This window comes from Tachyglossus aculeatus, chromosome 10 (genome assembly GCF_015852505.1).
Source record: "Tachyglossus aculeatus isolate mTacAcu1 chromosome 10, mTacAcu1.pri, whole genome shotgun sequence".
Classification (NCBI taxonomy): Eukaryota; Metazoa; Chordata; class Mammalia; order Monotremata; family Tachyglossidae; genus Tachyglossus; species Tachyglossus aculeatus.
Window position 1 is genome coordinate 59,953,432 of NC_052075.1, and position 22,398 is coordinate 59,975,829.

At 58.5% G+C, this 22,398-nt stretch overlaps 3 protein-coding genes across 4 annotated transcripts; 2 read left to right on the plus strand and 1 right to left on the minus strand.

Moving 5' to 3' along the window:
- Positions 1-674: 674 nt before the first annotated feature.
- Positions 675-7,104, plus strand: MARS1 (methionyl-tRNA synthetase 1). Its single transcript, XM_038752076.1, has 19 exons — positions 675-833; positions 1,221-1,355; positions 1,434-1,509; positions 1,637-1,768; positions 1,869-1,983; positions 2,092-2,208; positions 2,293-2,496; positions 3,821-4,022; positions 4,529-4,603; positions 4,678-4,848; positions 4,933-5,028; positions 5,123-5,240; positions 5,352-5,565; positions 5,684-5,815; positions 5,909-6,013; positions 6,115-6,301; positions 6,397-6,468; positions 6,696-6,788; positions 6,889-7,104. Exons 1-19 carry the CDS (start codon positions 675-677, stop codon positions 7,027-7,029), a joined length of 2,544 nt encoding a protein of 847 aa, XP_038608004.1. The 3' UTR covers positions 7,030-7,104.
- DDIT3 (DNA damage inducible transcript 3) lies at positions 6,434-7,911 on the minus strand. The gene is made up of 2 exons (XM_038753088.1): positions 7,676-7,911; positions 6,434-7,596 (listed from the first exon to the last, which is right to left on the minus strand). Exons 1-2 carry the CDS (start codon positions 7,817-7,819, stop codon positions 7,147-7,149), a joined length of 594 nt encoding a protein of 197 aa, XP_038609016.1. The 5' UTR covers positions 7,820-7,911; the 3' UTR covers positions 6,434-7,146.
- Positions 7,912-18,688: 10,777 nt separating this feature from the next.
- On the plus strand, positions 18,689-22,334 carry MBD6 (methyl-CpG binding domain protein 6). 2 transcript variants are annotated; one of them, XM_038752778.1, is made up of 11 exons: positions 18,689-18,873; positions 19,032-19,111; positions 19,214-19,341; positions 19,446-19,548; positions 19,720-19,864; positions 19,969-20,867; positions 20,949-21,090; positions 21,183-21,244; positions 21,322-21,636; positions 21,719-21,768; positions 21,981-22,334. In XM_038752778.1, the coding sequence occupies exons 3-11, from the start codon at positions 19,238-19,240 to the stop codon at positions 22,030-22,032; spliced, it is 1,872 nt and encodes a 623-aa protein (XP_038608706.1). In that variant the 5' UTR covers positions 18,689-18,873; positions 19,032-19,111; positions 19,214-19,237; the 3' UTR covers positions 22,033-22,334. The 2 variants fall into 2 exon arrangements, with proteins under 2 accessions (XP_038608706.1, XP_038608705.1); XM_038752777.1 differs by lacking the exon at positions 18,689-18,873 and having other exon boundaries at positions 18,994-19,111.
- The last annotated feature ends 64 nt before the right edge of the window (positions 22,335-22,398 follow it).

Consider the following 22,398-nt stretch of genomic DNA (forward strand, 5'->3'; position numbering starts at 1 on the left):
TAATGATGTGTATCTAGCTTTACTTCTATTTGTTCCGATGACTTGACACCTGTCCACATGTTTTGTTGTCTGTCTCCCCATTCTAGACTGTGAGCCCGTTGTTGGGTAGGGACTGTCTCTGTATGTCGCCAACTTGGACTTCCCAAGCGCTTAGTACAGTGCAGAGGCACACAGTAAGCGCTCAATAAATGCGATTGAATCCCCCTGTCCCCGTGTCGTCGACAGAGCGTGTGGTCCCGTTCCTGTCTGGCGTGCAGGTGCCGGCCCTCCAGCTGGATGGGGGGGGGATTTCTCTTCTCCACCAACGCCATCTGCCGGTCAGTGCGGGCGCCGCCGCCGGTCCCCTCCGACCCCTTTTGTGGGGGGGCGGGGGGGGGGGGTCATTCGTTCATTCAATCGTATTTATTGAGCGCCTACTGTGTGCACAGCACTGGACTAAGCGCTTGGGAAGTCCACGTTGGCAACATATAGAGACGGTCCCTACCCAACAGCGGGCTCACAGTCTAGAGGTCTTGTTCTCTGTCTCCCCCTTTCAGACTGTGAGCCTGCTGTTGGGTAGGGACCGTCTCTATATGTTGCCAACTTGGACTTCCAAGCGCTTAGTACAGTGCTCTGCACACAGTAAGCGCTCAGTAAATACGATTGATTGATAGAAGGGGGAGACGCCGGTGGGGATGGGGAGGCTGGCTCTGTGCTATAGTGCTATCACCCTCCTTTCACTCTCCTTCTCCCCACACTACGCGCTCTACTGCAGGTATTTCTTCCTGTTGTCTGGCTGGGAGCAAGATGACCTTACTCAGCAGTGGCTGGAGTGGGAGACCACAGAGCTGCAGGTGGGTTGGGTGAGGAAGACCTCCCCCCCCCCCTCACTCTCTCAGATGTAGAGGGAGGAGGAGGCCCAGCCTGATGGAGAGAAGGTAGACAGAGAGCGTGTGTGTGCACGCGTGTGTACGTGCACATCCAGTGCTGAGTCGGAGGGGACCCAGTAAAGGCCCTTGGGGTCTGCCAGTCCATTGGAGAGACGAACAAACACTGCAGAGTTGGGAGCATCAAATCCAGGAAGACTTCCTGGAGGAGGAGGGGGAGCCTGGCAAGGGCAGGAGAGTCAGATCCCTGCTGGGTGGGAACCTGGGCAGCTGTAGCCCCGGGGGAAGGGGTTGAGGGTGTTTGGGCACCCCCGGCTGCTGCGTCTCTGAGTATGCCCCATCCTCCCCCACCAGCCGGCCCTGTCTGCTTCCCTATCTGCGTTGGTGCTGCACGGTTGCCAGGGAGAGAAGGTCCTGCAGCCCATGCGCAGGGTCCTGGCACACATCGACCACAGCCTGAGCCGCCGCAGCCGCCCCTTCTTGTCTGGGGTGAGCTGGGCTGGCGGGGGCCAGAGGGGGGCTGGTGTTGTGGTGGGGTTGGGAGCCTCACTCTTCTTTCCATCTCAGGATGAGGAGTCCCTGGCAGACATTGTCCTGTGGGGGACCCTGTATCCACTGCTCCAAGACCCGGCCTATCTCCCCGGTGAGCTGGGGGCCCCGGCGCGGTGGGGACGGGGGGCAGGGGGATTCCGGCCTGCTGACGACCACCCCCGCCCCATCCCCATAGATGAACTGAGCGCGCTGCGGACCTGGTTCCAGACGCTGAGCAGCCAGGAGGCATGCCGGCGGGCTGTGGAGGCTGGCGCTCCCCCGGGGGCGGGGCCCAGGCCCTAACGCCCGCACCTGCAGCGCCAACCGCGGCCCCGGACCTCCCCATGACCCACCCGCCAGGACCGAGCCTGGAGGTTGGGCTGACGGGGGTGGGAGCCGGGGGGTGGGGATTGGGGAGGATGCCACTCGGGAGGGACCCCCACACACACCAACTAAGGCTCCGGGCCCTTCAGGAGGAGGCGTTTGCCACACACAGCCTGTCTGAGGAGGAGATCGCCATGGCTGCGGCGGCATGGGAGAAAGGAGTGGATGCTCTGCCCCAGCCGCGCCCCCCCCAGCACCCTGTGTGAGTGGTTGGCAGGGGAGGGGAGGGAGCCAGCCGTTGGCGTGCAGGGGGCGGAGTGATGCCTCTCGGCCTCCGGCGAGTCCCTGGAGCCATGCACCCCTGCCACAGGCTGCCAGTGCCCGGCGAGAGGAATGTGCTCATCACCAGTGCCCTCCCGTACGTCAACAACGTGCCCCACCTGGGCAATATCATCGGCTGCGTGCTCAGCGCTGACGTCTTTGCCCGGTCAGTTGGTGCATGGGGGGAGTTGGCGGGGGGCGGGGGGGCGGGGGGAGTGGTCCGCGGCGCCCCTGACCTGGTCCCGCACAGATACGCCCGCCTGCGCCAGTGGAATACGCTGTACGTGTGTGGGACGGACGAGTACGGAACGGCCACTGAGACCAAGGCCATGGAGGAGGGCTTGAGCCCCCAGCAGATCTGCGACAAATACCACGCCCTGCACGCTGCCATCTACCGCTGGTTCGCCATCTCCTTCGACCACTTCGGCCGCACCACCACCCCCCAGCAGACCACGTACGGGGCCCAGGGGCAGGCGGGCGCGTGCCTTGGGGCCGACAGCTGTGGGCAGGGGCCTGGACCCAGGGGATTTGGAGGAGGAGGCAGACGTGGCTGTTTTAGAAAGACGATCCGGGCAGCAGAGCAAAGTATGGATCGGAGAGTGGGGAGGTCAACGGGGAGGCAGCTTCAGTCAGTAGTAGAGGCAGGCTGGGACCAGGGCCGGGACCTGCGTGGTGGTAGCTTGCGGGGAGGAGGAAAGGGTGGATTCTGGGGGCACTGCAGAGGAAGAACCGACGGGGGCTGGTAACTGACAGGACGTGGGGGTTGAAGGAGAAGGAGGAATGAAGGTTAATGCCCATGGAGTGGGCATATAATAATAATAATGGCATTTGTTAAGCGCTTACTATGTGCAAAGCACTGTTCTAAGCGCTGGGGGGGATACCAGGTGATCGGGTTGTCCCGCATGGGGCTCACAGTTATCATCCCCATTTTACAGATGAGGTAACTGAAGCTCCGAGAAGTTAAGTGACTTGCCCAAGGTCACACAACAGACATGTGGTGGAGCTGGGGATCGAACCCATGACCTCTGGCTCCAAAGCCCGTGCTCTTTCCACTGAGCCACGCTGCTTCTCCATGAGTGGGCATAGAGCCTCGAGGGGTTCCACTGGGGACGATGTGCTGGGCTACACGTTTGGGTATCAAACCGGAAAGTGATAATAATTAGGGTATTTGTTAGGTGCCTAATGTGTGCCAAGCGTTATTTTACGTGCTGGGGTAGATCCAGGTTAATCAGGTTGTCCCACACAGGGTTCGCAGGGTAAGTAGGAGAGACGACAGGTATTGAGTCCCTACTTTTCTAGATGAGGAAACTGAGGCCCAGAGAAGTGATTTGCCCAAGGTCACCCAGCAGGCAAGTGGCAGAGCCAAGATCAGAGCCCAGGTCTTTTGACTCCCGGGCCTGGGTTCTTTCCCCTAGGCCACGCTGTTCCTCAAGCGCCTGGCTAAGGGGAGCTTACGCTCTGAAAGGGCAGATAAGCGGGTATACAAGTCCTGACCCACCAGAGTACCTAGTGGAACACATGCCTGTGTAGTGAGGCCGGGTGGAAGTGGGGAACTGAGGAAGGAAGGTGGGTGGGGAGCTGCCTGCTGCCACAGACCCGCGGGAGACAGGTTGGAGGAAAGGGGCTTGTAGGTGGGCTCTGAATCAGGGGAGCACCATGGTCCGAGGGAGGCCCGAGCCGGGGGAACAGCCTGGGCGAGTCATGACAGGAGAGCGGGGGTGGGACCCAAGCTCAGCGGAGGCTGCGCCCCATCCACCCGTCCCTCCCCCCCATCACAGGATCGCCCAGGACATCTTCCAGCGGCTGCTGTCCCGGGGCTTCTTGCATACGGCCACGGTGGCCCAGCTGCGCTGTGAGCGCTGTGCCCGCTTCCTGGCTGACCGCTTCGTGGAGGGGGTCTGCCCCTTCTGTGGCTACGAGGAGGCGCGGGGGGACCAGTGCGACAAGTGCGGGAAACTCATCAATGCTGTGGAGCTCAAGGTGGGCGGGGACGGGGACAACTGGACCCTCCCCCGGACACCTTCACGGTGTGGAGGCAACACAGGGTGTGGGGCGGGGATGACTGGATCCACATACTGATACCACCCTGGGGTGCGGGGTCGGCCGGACCCTCACGATGACACCATCGTGGTGTGCGGGGGTGGCAGCGATTGGACCCACAAACAGACACTGTTGTCACGGTGTGCCGAGGCAGCATGGGTTGCGGGGCGGGGACAGCTGGACCCACACAGACACCATCCCGGGGCCCGGGGGAGACCTGGCCACGACCCGATCCTGGCCCCGTTGATGGGGAGGCAGGATGCAGGCAAATGTGCCCAATTGGGGCAGACAGGAATTGGAGCTGAGGTGGAGCGTGGCATTCCTGGCAGTAGACCTTAAGGGAGAGGCAGCGGGGTGTGGACCGAGCATGGCCCAGGCATCCTCAGGGGTGTGGGGCGGTGTCACTGGGGGCTCGGCTGCTCACCCCCCTACTCTTCTGCTCCCAGAAACCGCAGTGCAAGATCTGCCGCTCTACCCCCGACGTGAAATCCTCCCGCCACCTGTTCCTCGATCTGCCTCAGGTGAGTGCTCCCCCCTCCCACCTCCCCACTCCCCTCTCCCCTGCTCCCCAGGCCCTGACCCTCTCCTCCGGCAGCTGGAGAAGCAGCTGGAGCCGTGGCTGGCCAAGACCCTGGCTAGCGGCGATTGGACCCCCAATGCCCGCTTCATCACTCGCTCCTGGCTGCGCGATGGGCTGAAACCCCGCTGCATCACCCGGGACCTGCAGTGGGGCACCCCTGTGCCTTTGGAGGACTTCCAGAATAAGGTGAGCCGCGGGCCGGCGCAGGGGGAGGGGGCGGGGAGGTGCCCCCAGCCCACTCTCCTGGTTGACAGCCACTCCTCTCCCCAGGTGTTCTACGTCTGGTTTGACGCCCCCATAGGCTACCTATCCATCACGGCCACCTACACTGACCAGTGGGAACGCTGGTGGAAGAACCCGGAGCAGGTGGACCCGGGCGGCCGGAGGCGAGGGGGGCTCTGGGTTGGACGCTCCGGAAGACTGCCTCTTGAGGGTCCCTCTCCCCTTCCCGGCCCCCCAGGTGGAGCTCTACCAGTTCATGGCCAAGGACAACGTTCCTTTCCACAGCGTCGTCTTCCCCTGCTCGCTGCTGGGGGCCGAGGACAACTACACGCTGGTGAACCACCTCGTCGCCACGGGTGGGTGTGAGGCGGTGCCGGCGGCGAGGAGGAGGGTGGCCCAGGGGAGGGGTTCCGGGCGGGATGAGGTGAAGGGCCCTGACCCCCGGCCCCCCCCCATGCTGCTCCCAGAATACCTGAACTACGAGGACGGGAAGTTCTCCAAGAGCCGGGGCGTGGGGGTGTTTGGGGACATGGCGCAGGGCACGGGCATCCCCGCCGACATCTGGCGCTTCTACCTCCTCTTCGTGCGGCCCGAGGGCCAGGACAGTGCCTTCTCCTGGGCCGACCTGCAGCTCAAGAACAACTCAGAGCTGCTCAACAACCTGGGCAACTTCATCAACAGGTGGGCGGCCGGTGGGGATGGGATGGGGGGCAACGGAGCTGGTGGGGCCGGGACCTGGGGATGGGGGAAGGCGGGGAGCAGGGCTGGTCCTGAGCCCCCGGCCCCTCCCCGCCCCCAGGGCTGGATCCTTTGTCTGCAAATTCTTCGGGGGCCGTGTGCCAGAAATGGAGCTCAACGGTGATGACCGGCGGCTACTGGCCCAGGTGGCCCTAGAGCTGCGGCAATACCACCAGCTGCTGGAGCGGGTTCGGTAAGGGGGCCGAGGGTAGGGGGAGAAAAGAGGGAGGCCACAAGTTGGGGGCCCGAGCCTGACACATCCCATTACCCATCCCCCGCCGGCCAGGATCCGGGACGCGTTGCGCTGCATCCTCACTGTCTCGCGCCACGGCAACCAGTACATCCAGGTGAACGAGCCGTGGAAGCTGGTCCGCGGCAGCACGGCTGACAGGTGAGGCCCCGATCTCGTCACCTCGGCTCCCCAGGAGCTGCCCTGGCCCCTACCTGAGCAGGGCCAGAGTCCAGCCTCACTCGCTCCCCTGCTCTACCCAGGCAGCGAGCGGGCACCGTGACCGGGGTCTCGGTCAACATCGCCGCGCTGTTGTCGGGGATGCTGCACCCCTATATGCCCACGGTCAGTGCCACCATCCAGGCCCAGCTGCAGCTGCCACCACCCGCTTGCGGCATCCTACCCGACACCTTCTTGCGCCTGCTGCCCCCCGGCCACGCCATCGGCACGGTGGGTGCGCACCCCTCCCCCACTGCCCCCCCGGGGGTGGGTCCACCCGTTCCAATGGGCCAAGGAGCTCACATCCCCATCCGGCCTGTCTCCAGGTCACCCCCCTGTTCCAGAAACTGGAGTCGGACCAGATTGAAAATCTGAGGCAGCGCTTTAGTGGAGGACAGGTGAGTGCCCGGGCCCCTGTTTAGCCTTGGCCACAGCAGGTGGGCGGGGTGGGGAGGGAGAGTTCATGCTTGTCACCTTCAAACCCCTATGGATTGGACTTTTGCTTCTGGCTGCTTAGCAACCTGTGGGGCCACTGCCCCCCTCCTCACCTCACACTGAGGAAAAGGGCTTTGTCCCCTGCTCCTCTCTCCAGCCCCGGTGTCCGCAGTGACCTTTCTCTGTCTAGGGTAAAGCGCCAGACCCTGGAGCTCCAGCCACAGACCTGCAGGTACCTGACGAGCAGCAGGCCCAGGTACTGGCTGAGGAAGTGAGCAAGCAGGTACCAACCAGTGTTACCCGTCGGGGGCCGGGAGGAGGAAGGGGTTCCCCCCTCGGCTTCAGCTCTAGCCCCCACTCTCCACGGGTCTCTCCCCGTCTAGGGAAACCTCGTGCGGGAGCTTAAGGCCCAGAAGGCAGAGAAGGCCCAGGTGGCAGCTGCGGTGTCCAAGCTGCTGGAGCTGAAGAAGCTGCTGGCCTTGGCGCAGGGGGAGGAACCGCACCAGGGGCCCCGGGCCAAGTGAGGGAAGCTGGGTCGGGACTCAGGGTCCATCACTTTACTAATAAAAGTTTCCATGCACGTGGCCCGCTCTGTCAGTCTGTCCGTCCGTCGTCGGTCAGGGGGGTCTGTCAAATGTCCGTCAGGGAGGCAGGCTGACCACGCGTGCGATCAGGGCCCTGCGAGCGCGCTCCACCTCAGCGCTCAGCCACTCGATCTCCCGCTTCAGCCGCGCGTTCTCCTCCAGCAGCCACGCCACCGTGCCGGGGCCGCCCTGCGCCTCCCGCTGCCGCCGTGGCCAGCGCCGCCGCCGCCGCCTGGAGCCCTGCCCCTCCGGCTCCTGCTGCTTCTCCTCCTCCTCCTCCTGCTGCTGTCGTTGCCGCCACCGCCACCCAGGGCTCCCCTCCTCTCCAGCAGCCGCCGGCGGTGGGGAAGGGTCGTCGCGACCCGCGCGGGTGCTCTGGGCGTCCTGCCGGGCGGTGGAGGGCCCGGGGTCAGTGTTGGTGCTACTGCTGGGACCGGGCTCCGCTGCTGCTGCCGCCGCCCAGGCCAGGGGGGACACGTCCACGGTGGTGAGGGGCTGCCGCTCAACCTGGTGGGGAGGAGGAGACAGGAGGGGTGATCGGGGTTCGGCCAGACCGGGCCCATTCCCACATCCCGCGGCTCCGCACCTGCTCAGCTCCGGAGGGAGGGGCGGGTCGGGTCCCGGCCTCGTCGCTGGACAGCAGCTCCTGCAGATCCTCGTACCAGGCCTCCAGCTCCCAGCCGGCCAGCGGCCCCAGCGGCGAGGGGAAGGGCAGCGGCTCGGCCGCCATGGCCGGGCAAGGAGCGGGGCTGGCTCCGGGGACCGCCTGGCTCTCCGTGACCCCTCAGGTGTGATGGTGGATGAAGACGCACTTTCTCGGGGAATCCTAAGATGCGGAAGGGCCGGCGGTCAGGGGGAACTCTACAGCCCACCCCGCACCCTCGGCTCCTCTGCCTCTAATCTCCTCACCGTACCTCGTTCTCGCCTGTCCCGCCATCGACCCCCGGCCGACATCCTCCCCCGGGCCTGGAATGCCCTCCCTCTGCCCATCCACCAAGCTAGCTTGCTTCCTCCCTTCAAGGCCCTACTGAGAGCTCACCTCCTCCAGGAGGCCTTCCCAGACTGAGCCCCTTCCTTCCTCTCCCCCTCGTCCCCCTCTCCATCTCCCCCATCTTACCTCCTTCCCTTCCCCAGAGCACCTGTATATATGTATATATGTTTATACATATTACTGTATTTATTTTACTTGTACATATCTATTCTATTTATTTTATTTTGTTAGTATGTTTGGTTTTATTCTTTGTCTCCCCCTTTAAGACCGTGAGCCCACTGTTGGATAGGGAGTGTCTCTATATGTTGCCAACTTGTACTTCCCAAGCGCTTAGTACAGTGGTCTGCACACAGTAAGCGCTCAATACGATTGATTGATTGATTGATTGACCCCCGGCCCACGTCATCCCCCGGGCCTGGAATGCCCTCCCTCTGCCCATCCGCCAAGTTAGCTCTCTTCCTCCCTTCAAGGCCCTACTGAGAGCTCACCTCCTCCAGGAGGCCTTCCCAGACCGAGCCCCTTCCTTCCTCTCCCCCTCCCCATGCCCCCCATCTTACCTCCTTCCCTTCCCCACAGCACCTGTATATATATATATATATGTACATATTTATTACTCTATTTTACTTGTACATATCTATTTTATTTTGTTAGTATGTTTGGTTTTGTTCTCTGTCTCCCCCTTTTAGACTGTGAGCCCACTGTTGGGTAGGGACTGTCTATGTTGCCAACTTGGGACTTCCCAAGCGCTTAGTCCAGTGCTCTGCACACAGTAAGCGCTCAATAAATACGATTGATTGCTATCTATTCTATTTATTTTCTTTTGTTAGTATGTTTGGTTGCGTTCTCCGTCTCCCCCTTTTAGACTGTGAGCCCACTGTTGGGTAGGGACCGTCTCTCTATGTTGCCAACTTGGCCTTCCCAAGCGCTTCGTCCAGTGCTCTGCACCCAGTAAGCGCTCAATAAATACGATTGATTGATATCTATTCTTTTTCTTTTGTTAGTATGGTTGCGTTCTCCGTCTCCCCCTTTTAGACTGTGAGCCCACGGTTGGGTAGGGACCGTCTCTCTATGTTGCCAACTTGGCCTTCCCAAGCGCTTCGTCCAGTGCTCTGCAAACAGTAAGCGCTCAATAAATACGACCGATTGATTGACTGACTGATTGAACCCGCCCCACCGGGCCCCGGGGGAAGCGGCTTTCGTCAGCGAGGAGGGCCGGGACCCCGGGGGCCCGGCCTGATGCAACCAGCGCGCGTTTCGCGACTCCAAGTCGGACCGTCTCTCTAGGTTGCCAACTTGCGCCTCCCAAGCGCTTAGTCCAGTGCTGTGCACACAGTAAGCGCTCAATAAATACGACTGATGATGGATTGATCGATTGGGCACAAACTCTCGGTCCAACTCGCCTTGCTGCGCAGGTCCCGGTCGCGGCTGCGATTGCGGCTGTGGGTTTGGCTCGGCCTCGGGCCCCAACTCATCGTCACCATCGTCCGTCCCCTCCGGCGCCGTCCTCCGCACTGAAGGAGTCTGCGCGCGCCGCGCCCCCCGGACGCCTTTTAAAGCCTCCGTTTGACGGACAGCGCCGTCGGCCAATCAGCGGGCGGCACGCCGGCCGAGGCCCCGCCCCCCCTCGACCCCGCCCCTCGGAAGCGTCCAAGTGTCGCGACGGGGGCGCCGAAGCGGCCTCGGGTCACAAGACCCCGGGCTCGGTGGGGGGGGAGGAGGTGGGTGGGTATATATAATAATAATGATAATAATGGCATTTATTAAGCGCCTACTATGTGCAAAGCACTGTTCTAAGCGCTGGGGAGATTACAAGGTGGTCAGGTTGTCCCAAGGGGCTCACAGTCTTCATCCCCATTTTACAGATGAGGGAACTGAGGCCCAGAGAAGTTAAGTGACTTGCCCAAAGTCACACAGCTGACAAGTGGCGGGGCCGGCATTTGAACCACTGAACTCCGACTCCAAAGCCCGGGCTCTTTCCATTGAGCCACGCTGCTTCTCCATTTGTATATATGTTTGTAAACATTTATTTTACTTGGGCATGTTTATTCTACCGTACCGTACCTCATTTTCGCCTGTCCCGCCATCGACCCCACCCCCCCCGGCCCACGTCATCCCCCGGGCCTGGAATGCCCTCCCTGAGCCCACTGTTGGGTAGAGACTGTCTCTACATAATAATAATAATAATAATGGCATTTATTAAGCGCTTACTATGTGCAAAGCACTGTTCTAAGCGCTGGGGAGATTACATGGTGATCAGGTTGTCCCAAGGGGCTCACAGTCTTCATCCCCATTTTAGAGATGAGGTAACTGAGGCCCAGAGAAGTGAAGTGACTTGCCCAAAGTCACACAGCTGACAAGTGGCGGGGCCGGGAGTTGAACCACCGACCTCCGTCTCCAAAGCCCGGGCTCTTTCCATTGAGCCACGCTGCTTCTCCATATGTATATACGTATATATGTTTGTAAACATTTATTTTACTTGGACATGTTTATTCTACCGTACCGTACCTCGTTCTCACCTGTCCCGCCATCGACCCCTGCCCCCCGGCCCACGTCATCCCCCGGGCCTGGAATGCCCTCCCTGAGCCCACTGTTGGGTAGGGACTGTCTCTACATGTTGCCAACTTGTACTTCCCAAGCGCTTAGTACAGTGCTCTGCACACAGTAAGTGCTCAATCAATCAATCGTATTTATTGAGCGCTTACTGTGTGCAGAGCACTGTACTAAGCGCTTGGGAAGTACAAATTGGCATCATATAGAGACAGTCCCTACCCAACAGTGGGCTCACAGTCTAGAAATACGATTGATTGATTGATCCGCCAAGCTAGCTCTCTTCCTCCCTTCAAGGCCCTACTGAGAGCTCACCTCCTCCAGGAGGCCTTCCCACACTGAGCCCCTTCCTTCCTCTCCCCCTCGCCCCCCTCTCCATCCCCCCATCTTACCTCCTTCCCTTCCCCACAGCACCTGTATATATGTTTGTACATATTTATTACTCTTTTTATTTATTTATTTATTTTACTTGTACCTATCTATTCTATTTATTTTATTTTGTTAGTATGTTTGGTTTTGTGCGTCTCCCCCCTTCTAGACTGTGAGCCCACTGTTGGGTAGGGACCGTCTCTAGATGCTGCCAACTTGGACTTCCCAAGCGCTTAGTCCAGTGCTCTGCACACAGTAAGCTCTCAATAAATACAATTGATTGATTCTATTTATTTGGTTTATATGTTTTGTTTTGTTGTCTGTCTCCCCCTTCTAGACTGTGAGCCCGCTGTTGGGTAGGGACCGTCTCTAGATGTTGCCAACTTGGACTTCCCAAGCGCTTAGTACGGTGCTCCGCACACAGTCATTGCTCAATAAATACGATTGAATGAATGAATGAATGAATAAATGAATGAATAAATGAATGATTGGGCGGGTGGGTGGGCCGTCCGCGCCTGCGCCGTCCTGCTGAAGGGCAACCGGTTGGAAGTGGGGATGACGCAACGGTTGGCAACCGGTGGCCGCGGGCGCCGAGCCCGGTGCGCAAGGCCTCAACGGAATTTGTCCGTGACCTTTCAGGCCGCTGACTGAAGGGGAAGGATCGGGGGAGACGGACAGAAAGCCCTGGGTTGTAATCCCGGCCCCTTATAATAATGATGGCATTTATTAAGTGCTTACTATGTGCAAAGCACTGTTCTAAGCGCTGGGGAGGTTACAAGGTGATCAGGTTGTCCCCTGGGGGGGGCTCACAGTTTTAATCCCCATTTTACAGATGAGGTAACTGAGGCACAGAGAAGTTATCCCCCCCATCTTACCTCCTTCCCTTTCCCACAGCACCTGTATATATGCTTGTACATATTTATTACTCTATTTATTCTACTTGTACATATCTATTCTATTTATTTTATTTTGTCAGTATGTTTGGTTTTGTTCTCTGTCTCCCCCTTTTAGACTGTGAGCCCACTGTTGGGTAGGGACTCTCTATATGTTGCCAATTTGTACTTCCCAAGCGCTTAGTACAGTGCTCTCCACATACTAAGCGCTCAATGAATACGATTGATGATGATGATGATGATTATTATTTATTTATTTTATTTGTACTTTATTCTATTTATTTTATTTTGTTAGTATGTTTGGTTTTGTTCTCTGTCTCCCCCTTCTAGCCTGTGAGCCCACTGTTGGGTAGGGACCATCTCTATATGTTGCCAGCTTGTACTTCCCAAGCGCTTAGTACAGTGCTCTGCACACAGTAAGCGCTCAATAAATACGATTGATTGATTGATTAAGTGACTTGCCCAAAATCACACAGCTGACAGTGGACGGAGCTGGGGTTTGAACCCATGACCTTTGACTCCAAAGCCCGGGCTCCTTCCACTGAGCCACGCTGCTTCCACACAGACAAGAGCACACTTCTCTGCTCTGTGACCTTGGGTAAGTCATCTCGCGTCTCTGCGCCTCAGTTACCTCATCCGTAAAACGGGGGTTAAAACCATTTGGCAGAGGGACTGTGTCCAACCTGATTAGCTTGTATCCACCCCAACGATTAATACAGTGTCTGGCACCTAGTAAGTGCTTAACAACTATCATAAAGCGAGGCCCACACACCTTCTGGACCACCTGGATAGGGCATCCCAGGCTTCCTGGATCTGCTTGTATCCACCCAAGCACTGAGCACAGTGCTCTAGACCGAGCCCGTTGTTGGGTAGATACCGTCTCTGTGTTGCCGATTTGTACAGCACTCAATAAATACGATTGAATGAATGAATGCTTGGCACATAATTACTAGTTACGCCTTCCCAGACTGAGCCCCCTTTCGTTAATATGTTTGGTTTTGTTCTCCGTCTCCCCCTTCTAGACTGTGAGCCCACTGTTGAGTAGGGACTGTCTCTATATGTTGCCAGCTTATACTTCCCAAGCGCTTAGTACAGTGCTCTGCACACAGTAAGCGCTCAATAAATATGATTGATTGACTGATCCCCCCGCCCTACCTCCTTCCCCTCCCCACAGCACCTGTATATATGTATGTGCAGATTTAATTATTACTCTATTTCACTTGTACGTATTTACTATTATATTTGTTAATGACGTGCATTTAGCTTTAATTCTATTTATTCTGACGACTTGACACCTGTCCACATGTTTTGTTTTGTTGTCTGTCTCCCCCTTCTAGACTGTGAGCCCGTTGTTGGGTAGGGACCGTCTCTATATGTCGCCGACTTGTACTTCCCAAGCGCTTAGGGCAGTGCTCTACACACAGTAAGCGCTCAATAAATACGATTGAATGAATGAATGAAATGAATGAGCGTTGGGTTGGGACTGTCTCTATATGTTGCCGACTTGTACTTCCCAAGCGCTTAGGGCAGTGCTGTACACACAGTAAGCGCTCAATAAATACGATTGAATGAATGAAATGAATGAGTGTTGGGTAGGGACCGTCTCTATATGTCGCTGACTTGTAATAATAATGGCATTTGTTAAGCGCTTACTATGTGCAAAGCACTGTTCTAAGCGCTGGGGAGGTTACAAGGTGATCAGGTTGTCCCACGGGGGGGGCTCACAATCTTAATCCCCATTTTACAGATGAGGTAACTGAGGCCCAGAGAAGTGAAGTGACAGCTGACAATTGGCGGAGCTGGGGTTTGAAGCCATGACCTCTGACTCCAAAGCCCATGCTCTTTCCATTGAGCCACGCTGCTTCTCCCCAAGCGCTTAGTACAGTGCTCTGCACACAGTAAGCGCTCGGTAAATAAGATCGAGTGATCATAATTAGGCGCCCAACAGACGCCATAGCTATTATTATTGTTCTCCCATATCTCCCCTGAGCCTTTTCCGGCTTCGGGGTGGCCTCCTGCTCATGAACTCCACCCGGTTCGCGACAGGACCGTGGCCATCACCTCCCGCCGGACCCGCCCCACGTCCTGGTACGTTACTTTACGTTACTTGTACCTATCTATTCTATTTTATTTTGTTAATATATTTCGTTTTGTTCTCTGTCTCCCCCTTCTAGACTGTGAGCCCACTGTTGAGAAGCAGCGTGGCTCAATGGAAAGAGCCCGGGCTTTGGAGTCAGAGATCACGGGTTCAAATCCCAGCTCCGCCACTTGTCAGCTGTGTGACTTTGGGCAAGTCACTTCACTTCTCTGTGCCTCAGTTACCTCACCTGCAAAATGGGGATTAAGACTGTGAGCCCCACGAGGGACAACCCAGTCACCTTGTAACCTCCTCAGCGCTTAGAACAGTGCTTTGCACATAGTAAGCGCTTAATAAATGCCATTATTATTATTAGGGACTGTCTCTATATGTTGCCAACTTGTACTTCCCAAGCACTTAGTGCAGCGCTCTGCACACAGTAAGCGCTCAATAACTACGATTGATTGCTTGATTGAGAAGCAGCGTGGCTCAGTGGGAAAGAGCACGGGCTTTGGAGTCAGAGGTCATGGGTTCAAATCCCGGCTCCGCCAGTTAGCTGTGTGACTTTGGGCAAGTCACTTCACTTCTCTGGACCTCAGTTCCCTCATCTGTAAAATGGGGATGAAGACTGTGAGCTCCCCCGTGGGGCAACCTGATCATCTTGTAACCTCTCCTGCGCTTAGAACAGTGCTCTGCACATGGTAAGCGCTTAATAAATGCCATTATTATTATTAGGGACTGTCTCTATATGTTGCCAACTTGGACTTCCCAAGCGCTTAGCGCAGCGCTCTGCACACAGTAAGCGCTCAATAAATACTATTGATTGATTGATTGGCTCTCTATATGTTGCCAACTTGTACTTCCCAAGCACTTAGTGCAGCGCTCTGCACACAGTAAGCGCTCAATAAGTACGATTGATTGATTGATTGATTGACTGTCTATGTTGCCAACTTGTACTTCCCAAGTGCTTAGTCCAGTGCTCTGCACACAGTAAGCGCTCAATAACTACGATTGATTGATTGATTGACTGTCTCTATATGTTGCCAACTTGTACTTCCCAAGTGCTTAGTCCAGCGCTCTGCACACAGTAAGCGCTCAATAACTACGATTGATTGACTGTCTATGTTGCCAACTTGTACTTCCCAAGCACTTAGCACAGCGCTCTGCACACAGTAAGCGCTCAATAACTATGATTGATTGATTGTCTATGTTGCCAACTTGTACTTCCCAAGCGCTTAGTCCAGCGCTCTGCACACAGTAAGCGCTCAATAACTACGGTTGATTGATTGATTGATTGTCTCTATATGTTGCCAACTTGTACTTCGCAAGCGCTTACTCCAGTGCTCTGCACACAGTAAGCGCTCAATAAGTACGATTGATTGATTGATTGACTGTCTGTCTATGTTGCCAACTTGTACTTCCCAAGCGCTTAGTCCAGTGCTCTGCACACAATAAGCACTCAATAAATATGATTGATCGCTTAGTACAGTGCTCTGCAACAGTAAGCGCTCAATAAATACGATTGATTGATTGACTGTGTCTCTAAGTTGCCAACTTGTACTTCCCAAGCGCTTAGGACAGTGCTCTGCACACAGTAAGCGCTCAATAAATACAATGGATTGATGATTGGTTGACCGTCTATGTTGCCAACTTGTACTTCCCAAGTGCTTAGTACAGCACTCTGCACACAGTAAGCGCTCAATAAATACGATTGATTGATTGACTGTCTATGTTGCCAACTTGTACTTCCCAAGCGCTTAGTCCAGCGCTCTGCACACAGTAAGCGCTCAATAAATACGATTGATTGATTGTCTCTCTATGTTGCCAACTTGTACTTCCCAAGTGCTTAGCACAGCGCTCTGCACACAGTAAGCGCTCAATAACTACGATTGATTGTCTCTATATGTTGCCAACTTATACTTCCCAAGCGCTTAGTCCAGCGCTCTGCACACAGTAAGCGCTTAATAAATACGATTGATTGATTGTCTATGTTGCCAACTTGTACTTCCCAAGCGCTTAGTGCAGCGCTCTGCACACAGTAAGCGCTCAATAAATACGATTGATGATTGATGACTGTCTCCGTATGTTGCCAACTTGTACTTCCCAAGTGCTTAGTCCAGCGCTCTGCACACAGTAAGCGCTCAATAACTACGGTTGATTGATTGATTGATTGTCTCTATATGTTGCCAACTTGTACTTCGCAAGCGCTTAGTCCAGTGCTCTGCACACAGTAAGCGCTCAATAAGTACGATTGATTGATTGACTGTCTGTCTATGTTGCCAACTTGTACTTCCCAAGCGCTTAGTCCAGTGCTCTGCACACAATAAGCGCTCAATAAATATGATTGATCGCTTAGTACAGTGCTCTGCAACAGTAAGCGCTCAATAAATACGATTGATTGATTGACTGTGTCTCTAGGTTGCCAACTTGTACTTCCCAAGCGCTTAGGACAGTGCTCTGCACACAGTAAGCGCTCAATAAATACAATTGATTGATGATTGATTGACCGTCTATGTTGCCAACTTGTACTTCCCAAGTGCTTAGTACAGCGCTCTGCACACAGTAAGCGCTCAATAAATACGTTTGATTGATTGACTGTCTATGTTGCCAACTTGTACTTCCCAAGCGCTTAGTCCAGCGCTCTGCACACAGTAAGCGCTCAATAAATACGATTGATTGATTGACTGTCTCTGTATGTTGCCAACTTGTACTTCCCAAGTGCTTAGCACAGCGCTCTGCACACAGTAAGCGCTCAATAACTACGATTGATTGTCTCTATATGTTGCCAACTTATACTTCCCAAGTGCTTAGTCCAGCGCTCTGCACACAGTAAGCGCTTAATAAATACGATTGATTGATTGTCTATGTTGCACTTCCCAAGTGCTTAGCACAGCGCTCTGCACACAGTAAGCGCTCAATAACTACGATTGATTGTCTCTATATGTTGCCAACTTATACTTCCCAAGTGCTTAGTCCAGCGCTCTGCACACAGTAAGCGCTTAATAAATACGATTGATTGTCTATGTTGCACTTCCCAAGTGCTTAGCACAGCGCTCTGCACACAGTAAGCGCTCAATAACTACGATTGATTGTCTCTATATGTTGCCAACTTATACTTCCCAAGTGCTTAGTCCAGCACTCTGCACACAGTAAGCGCTTAATAAATACGATTGATTGATTGTCTATGTTGCCAACTTGTACTTCCCAAGCGCTTAGTGCAGCGCTCTGCACACAGTAAGCGCTCAATAAATACGATTGATGATTGATGACTGTCTCCATATGTTGCCAACTTGTACTTCCCAAGCGCTTAGCGCAGCGCTCTGCACACAGTAAGCGCTCAATAAATACGATTGATGATTGATGACTGTCTCCATATGTTGCCAACTTGTACTTCCCAAGCGCTTAGCGCAGCGCTCTGCACACAGTCAGTGCTCAATAACTACGATTGATTGATTGTCTCTGTATGTTGCCAACTTGTACTTCCCAAGCGCTTAGCGCAGCGCTCTGCACACAGTAAGCGCTCAATAAATGCTATTGATTGATTGTCTATGTTGCCAACTTGTACTTCCCAAGCGCTTAATGCAGCGCTCTGCACACAGTAAGCGCTCAATAAATACGATTGATGATTGATGACTGTCTCTATATGTTGCCAACTTGTACTTCCCAAGCACTTAGCGCAGCGCTCTGCACACAGTCAGCGCTCAATAACTACGATTGGTTGGTTGACTGTCTCTCTATGTTGCCAGCTTGTACTTCCCAAGTGCTTAGCACAGCGCTCTGCACACAGTAAGCGCTCAATAACTACGATTGATTGTCTCTATATGTTGCCAACTTGTACTTCCCAAGCGCTTAGTCCAGCGCTCTGCACACAGTAAGTGCTCAATAACTACGATTGATTGATTGATTGACTGTCTCTCTATGTTGCCAACTTGTATTTCCCAAGCACTTAGGACAGCGCTCTGCACACAGTAAGCGCTCAATAAATACGATTGATTGATTGATGACTGTCTCTATATGTTGCCAACTTGTATTTCCCAAGCACTTAGGACAGCGCTCTGCACACAGTAAGCGCTCAATAAATACGATTGATTGATTGATGACTGTCTCTATATGTTGCCAACTTGTACTTCCCAAGTGCTTAGTCCAGCGCTCTGCACACAGTAAGCACTCAAATAACTACAATTGATTGATTGATGACTGTCTCTATATGTTGCCAACCAGCACTTCCCAAGCGCTTAGTCCAGCGCTCTGCATCATCATCAATCGTATTTATTGAGCGCTTACTACGTGCAGAGCGCTTGGGAAGTACAAATTGGCAGCATATAGAGACAGTCCTTACCCAACGGTGGGCTCACAGTCCAAAAGACTCTGCACACCGTAAGCACTCAATAACTACTATTGATTGATTGATTGTCTCTGTATGTTGCCAACTTGTACTTCCCAAGCGCTTAGCACAGCGCTCTGCACACAGTAAGCGCTCAATAAATACAATTGATTGATTGATTAGTTGATTGGGGTGCTGGGCAGGAGCCACGTCGTGACACGCTTTTACGTCAGGGCGCCGGAACTGGAGAAACCGCCCAATGGCGCCGGTGGCGGGGGAGGGCGGGAGAGGGCGAGAAGTTGTCCGGGGGGCATGCGCACTAGGCCGCCTCCCGGGCCTGCGGGGCCGTCCGCGCGCGCGGCGGCGGCGGCGACGGCGGCGGGCGGCTAGCGCGGTGCCTGCTGGGAACGGAATCCCCAGGGCTGCCCCCGGCCCCCCGCTGCGCATGCGTGTGAGGCCTCCCTCTCGGCGGCGGCGGCGGCGGCCGGGGCGTTTCCCGCTCCGCCCGGGGTCTGCGGCTGCGCAGAGCGGAGGCCCGGTTGGTGGGGGGGGCGGGACACACGACACGGGACCATGGGCCTCGGTGAGTGCGAGCCCCCTCCCTCCGCCCCTCCCCCGAACTGGGATGGGGGCGGGGCCTCCGGGTGGACCCCGGGGGCGGCGGGAAGCGCGCTCCCCGCTTCCTGGGAGGGCCGGGATCTCTCCCGATCCCGCCCCCCCCGGCTCCGCGTCCCTCCCCAGGTGTGGGCTAAGCCGGCCGCCGCCGCCGTGCCCTCCGACGGAGCGCCCCGGTTCCCCTCGCCGGTTGCAGAAATGTCCAGGTGCTGGGGGACGGGACCGGGGCCGGGGGGGGGGGGGGAGAGGGAGCCCGGTTCGGCCGCCCCCTGGCTGACCCGGCCCCGCCCGGCGGGGTGTGGGGGCAGGCGGGGGCGCGCCGAGGGGGCACAATGAATGGAGATGCGCCCGGAGGAGCAGACACCGCGGAGGGCCCCGGGCCCGTGCCCGAAGGTTGGCAGCGCCACTTGCGTCGGGGAGCTGTGCACTATGTCAGGTAGGCGCCCCCCGCCCCCCTCGGCTCCGCCCCCCGAACCCCGAAAACCGCCCGACTCGTGCCCCTCCACCCACCGTCCGGCCCCGTGTCCCCGCCGCCCCCAGCCCGAGTGGCGTGGAGCTGGTGTCCCTGGAGCAGACCCGAACCTACCTCCTCAGCGACGACACCTGCAAATGCGGCCTGTCCTGCCCCGTGCGGCTGCCTCAGGTCGGGGGGGGGGGTGGGCTGTGGAGGGGCGGGATCGGGGGGGGCCCGACCTGTCACCCCCTCCCCACTCAGGTCAGGGGGGGTGGGCTGTGGAGGGGCTGGATCCGGGGGGGGGGGGCCCGACCTGTCACCCCCTCCCCACGCGCGGCTCTGCCACCTGGCCTTCCGCAGGTTTTCAACTTTGACCCCTTGGCCCCGATGACCCCAGCGACCCCGGATGGCACCGGGGTGGTCGAGGAAGACATGACCAAGCTGTGCAACCACCGCCGGAAAGCTGTTGCCGCGGCGACGCCGCCGGCCCCCCGCGCCCTGCTGGGTGAGGACCGGCCCGCCCCCACGGGACTGAAGGCGCCGGTGGGCTGGGGACCGAGACGGGGGGGTGGGGGGCAGGACTGAACCCCCGTCTCTGGTCTACCGCAGCGGATGGAGAGAGTTCTTCCGTCCACGCTGCCGGCACCCGGGGCCGCCCGCCAGCCTCCAACGTCTCCGGCCGTCTCCCCCGCCAGCTGCCCCTCGGTCTGGCCGTCACCCGCTGCGGCAATGCCTTAAGGTCCCCGGGCCCCCCTCCGCCCCCCGGGTCTAGAGCCCCCGACCGCTGTCCCCTGAGTCAGCCTTCTGGGGGACTCGCGGCCTCCTCCCCGGCCAGGGGCCTTCCGCCTGCGGCCTCCCCTCGGCCCACCTCCAGCACTTTACAGGGCCGCAGGCTGCGGGCGCCCACGGCCCCCAGCCCGGCCCCCTCCGCCGTGCCGCCTCTCGCCTCCCCTCCCCTCCCTCCCGTACTGTCCCTGCTGCGGCCCCTGCCTCGACCTCCCCTCCGCCCTCCCACCGAGAGCTTGAGGGGGGCCGGGGCCACTGGGGCCGCGGGAGCTGCCGGCCTGCGCCCTGGGCGTCCTCGCACCCCGCCTGCCTCCGCCGGGGTCCCCGGCAGCAGCTGTGGCACGGGGACTGCTGGCTGTCGGGTAGAGCCGAGGCGGGGGCGGGACCCCTCTGCCGCAGGTTCCCCTTACCCACCGGCTGCCGCCTCCCTGCTCCCACCCGCTGGGGGAGGGGTTTTCTCCTGCAGCCCGGAGCAGGGCCTAGCCCTCGGCGGGGGCTCCCCGGAGCTGCTGGGGGCCTTGGCCCTCCCCGGCCCCCTGGGCCCACCCTCGGACTCTGGCTTCCTACCTTGGGGGTCACAGCCCCCTGAGCCCCTTCTGGGCGTCCCCCCTGATCTAGGGGAGCCTCCGGGGGCTCCCCTGCTCCCGTCCCCCTCCAGCGGGCTGCTGGCCGCCCTGGTGCCCCTCCTCGGCCTGGAGCCCTGTCCGAGGACCCCCCATCAGGTGAGCCGGAGGGTGAGGAGTCGGGGAGCGGGGCCCGGTTGCCCAGGGGGGCACCGGCAACCCCCTGTGTCCCGTCTCCAGCCCGGTCTGCTGAGCCCTCCCCAGTCGGGCCCACCTACCTCCCACGTCACCACTGCGCCTAGTGCCCCTGGGCCCCCCACCTCAGGGAGACCCCCGCCGTTTCAGCCACTGCCCACCCCTGTGCTGAGCACGGGCCTATTTGGTGAGTCGGGGGGGAGATGGAGGGAATGGGGAGGCAGCCCACCCTGGCTGTGCCCCACCTGTCCTAACGGGTGGCCCTTCCGTCCCCTGCAGGGGAGCTGCCCTTGCTGACGGGGCCCCCCGGCCCCTTGGCCTGCCTGTTGCACAGTCTCCAGGTGAGCGAGCCAGCCTGGAACGGGGAGGGAGCCCGGGCCCGGTGGCGCGACTGACCCGTGCCCGTCTCCGTCCCCAGGTGCCCCTGGAGAAGGCTGGCCTGGGGCAAGGCCCCCCCTGCGACTTGGGAATCGGCCACGGGCGGGGCACGGGGAGCCCACAGCCCCTCCGTGGCCGCGGGAGGGGCCGGCGGGGTCGGCGGCCCGGGGAGACGGGGCCCGGCCGCTGGGCCGTCCGGCTGGGAGAAGGCGGTTCGGCCGGGCAGCTGGAGTGGGCCTGCCCGTGGCGGCGGAATGGGGAGCTGGGCAGCCGGTGCTCTCGCCGCCGTGGCCGCGGACGCCACGGAGCCAGGGGGGCCCCGGCCAAGGTACCCCTGCCTGACGATCAGCTCAAGGTAAGGGGGGAGGGGGTGCCGGGGAGAAGCCACGGGGGCCAGGGGCTCCGCTCCCCTCCCCCACCGCTGCCCCTTCTTCCAGGTTCCCCCGAGGGGTCGGGGTCGGGGCCGCAGCCGCCAGAGGGGCAGCAAGTGAGTGTGGGCCGGGCTGGTGCGTGGCGGTTGGGGGGGGGGGGGGGTTCCTATGGGTCCCTCTGGTCCCGCACCTTCCCCTACAGCTTCCTGCACCAAGATCCCCCTGCCTGCTTGCAACCCCCTACTGCCCACCGGGCCCTCCCTGGATCGGGCTGGGGCCTGGGGAGAGGGGAGCGCGCAGACAGCTGTCTCACCCCTCTCCCCCTCAGCCGGCTACGCCCCCGCCGTCGCAGCCGCGCCGTGGCCGGCCCGCCACCCTGACGAGGACCGGGAGGACCAGGAGACTAGGCCTGTAGCTGCGCGGCCCCCCCCGCAGCCAGAGGGACATGGCGCCAGCCACGGCCTGGCCCCCAACGTGCCCCCACTCCCCTCTCCCCCGCCCACCCCGGCCGGGACTCAGGTTATTTCTGCACAGACCATCTCCTTTGGGACGCGGGTCTGCCCCCGACCCCGCGGCCCAACGGGGGGACCTCCCTCTGCCCCCTCCCCTGAACAAAGCAATAACCCCACCCAGCCTTGGGAGCAGACCATAGGCCGGGCCCCCCCTCCCCCCCCTCCGCGTCCTACCCCTACCCCATCCCCCCCACCCCACTCCCCGGTGTGTAAGCCCCCTGGGCCGCGCTCCCA

Excerpts from the sequence above, each read along its gene's own strand:
- MARS1 (XM_038752076.1), top strand. The coding sequence starts at position 675 with ATGGGGAGGCTGGCTCTGTGCTATAGTGCTATCACCCTCCTTTCACTC. Across the intron at positions 2,497-3,820 it reads ACCACCCCCCAGCAGACCAC|GATCGCCCAGGACATCTTCC; the intron begins GTACGGGGCCCA and ends CCCCCATCACAG. Across the intron at positions 5,241-5,351 it reads GAACCACCTCGTCGCCACGG|AATACCTGAACTACGAGGAC; the intron begins GTGGGTGTGAGG and ends TGCTGCTCCCAG.
- DDIT3 (XM_038753088.1), bottom strand. The coding sequence starts at position 7,819 with ATGGCGGCCGAGCCGCTGCCCTTCCCCTCGCCGCTGGGGCCGCTGGCC. Across the intron at positions 7,597-7,675 it reads CTCCCTCCGGAGCTGAGCAG|GTTGAGCGGCAGCCCCTCAC; the intron begins GTGCGGAGCCGC and ends CCTCCCCACCAG.
- MBD6 (XM_038752778.1), top strand. The coding sequence starts at position 19,238 with ATGAATGGAGATGCGCCCGGAGGAGCAGACACCGCGGAGGGCCCCGGG. Across the intron at positions 21,245-21,321 it reads GCCTGTTGCACAGTCTCCAG|GTGCCCCTGGAGAAGGCTGG; the intron begins GTGAGCGAGCCA and ends CTCCGTCCCCAG. Across the intron at positions 21,637-21,718 it reads TGCCTGACGATCAGCTCAAG|GTTCCCCCGAGGGGTCGGGG; the intron begins GTAAGGGGGGAG and ends CCCTTCTTCCAG.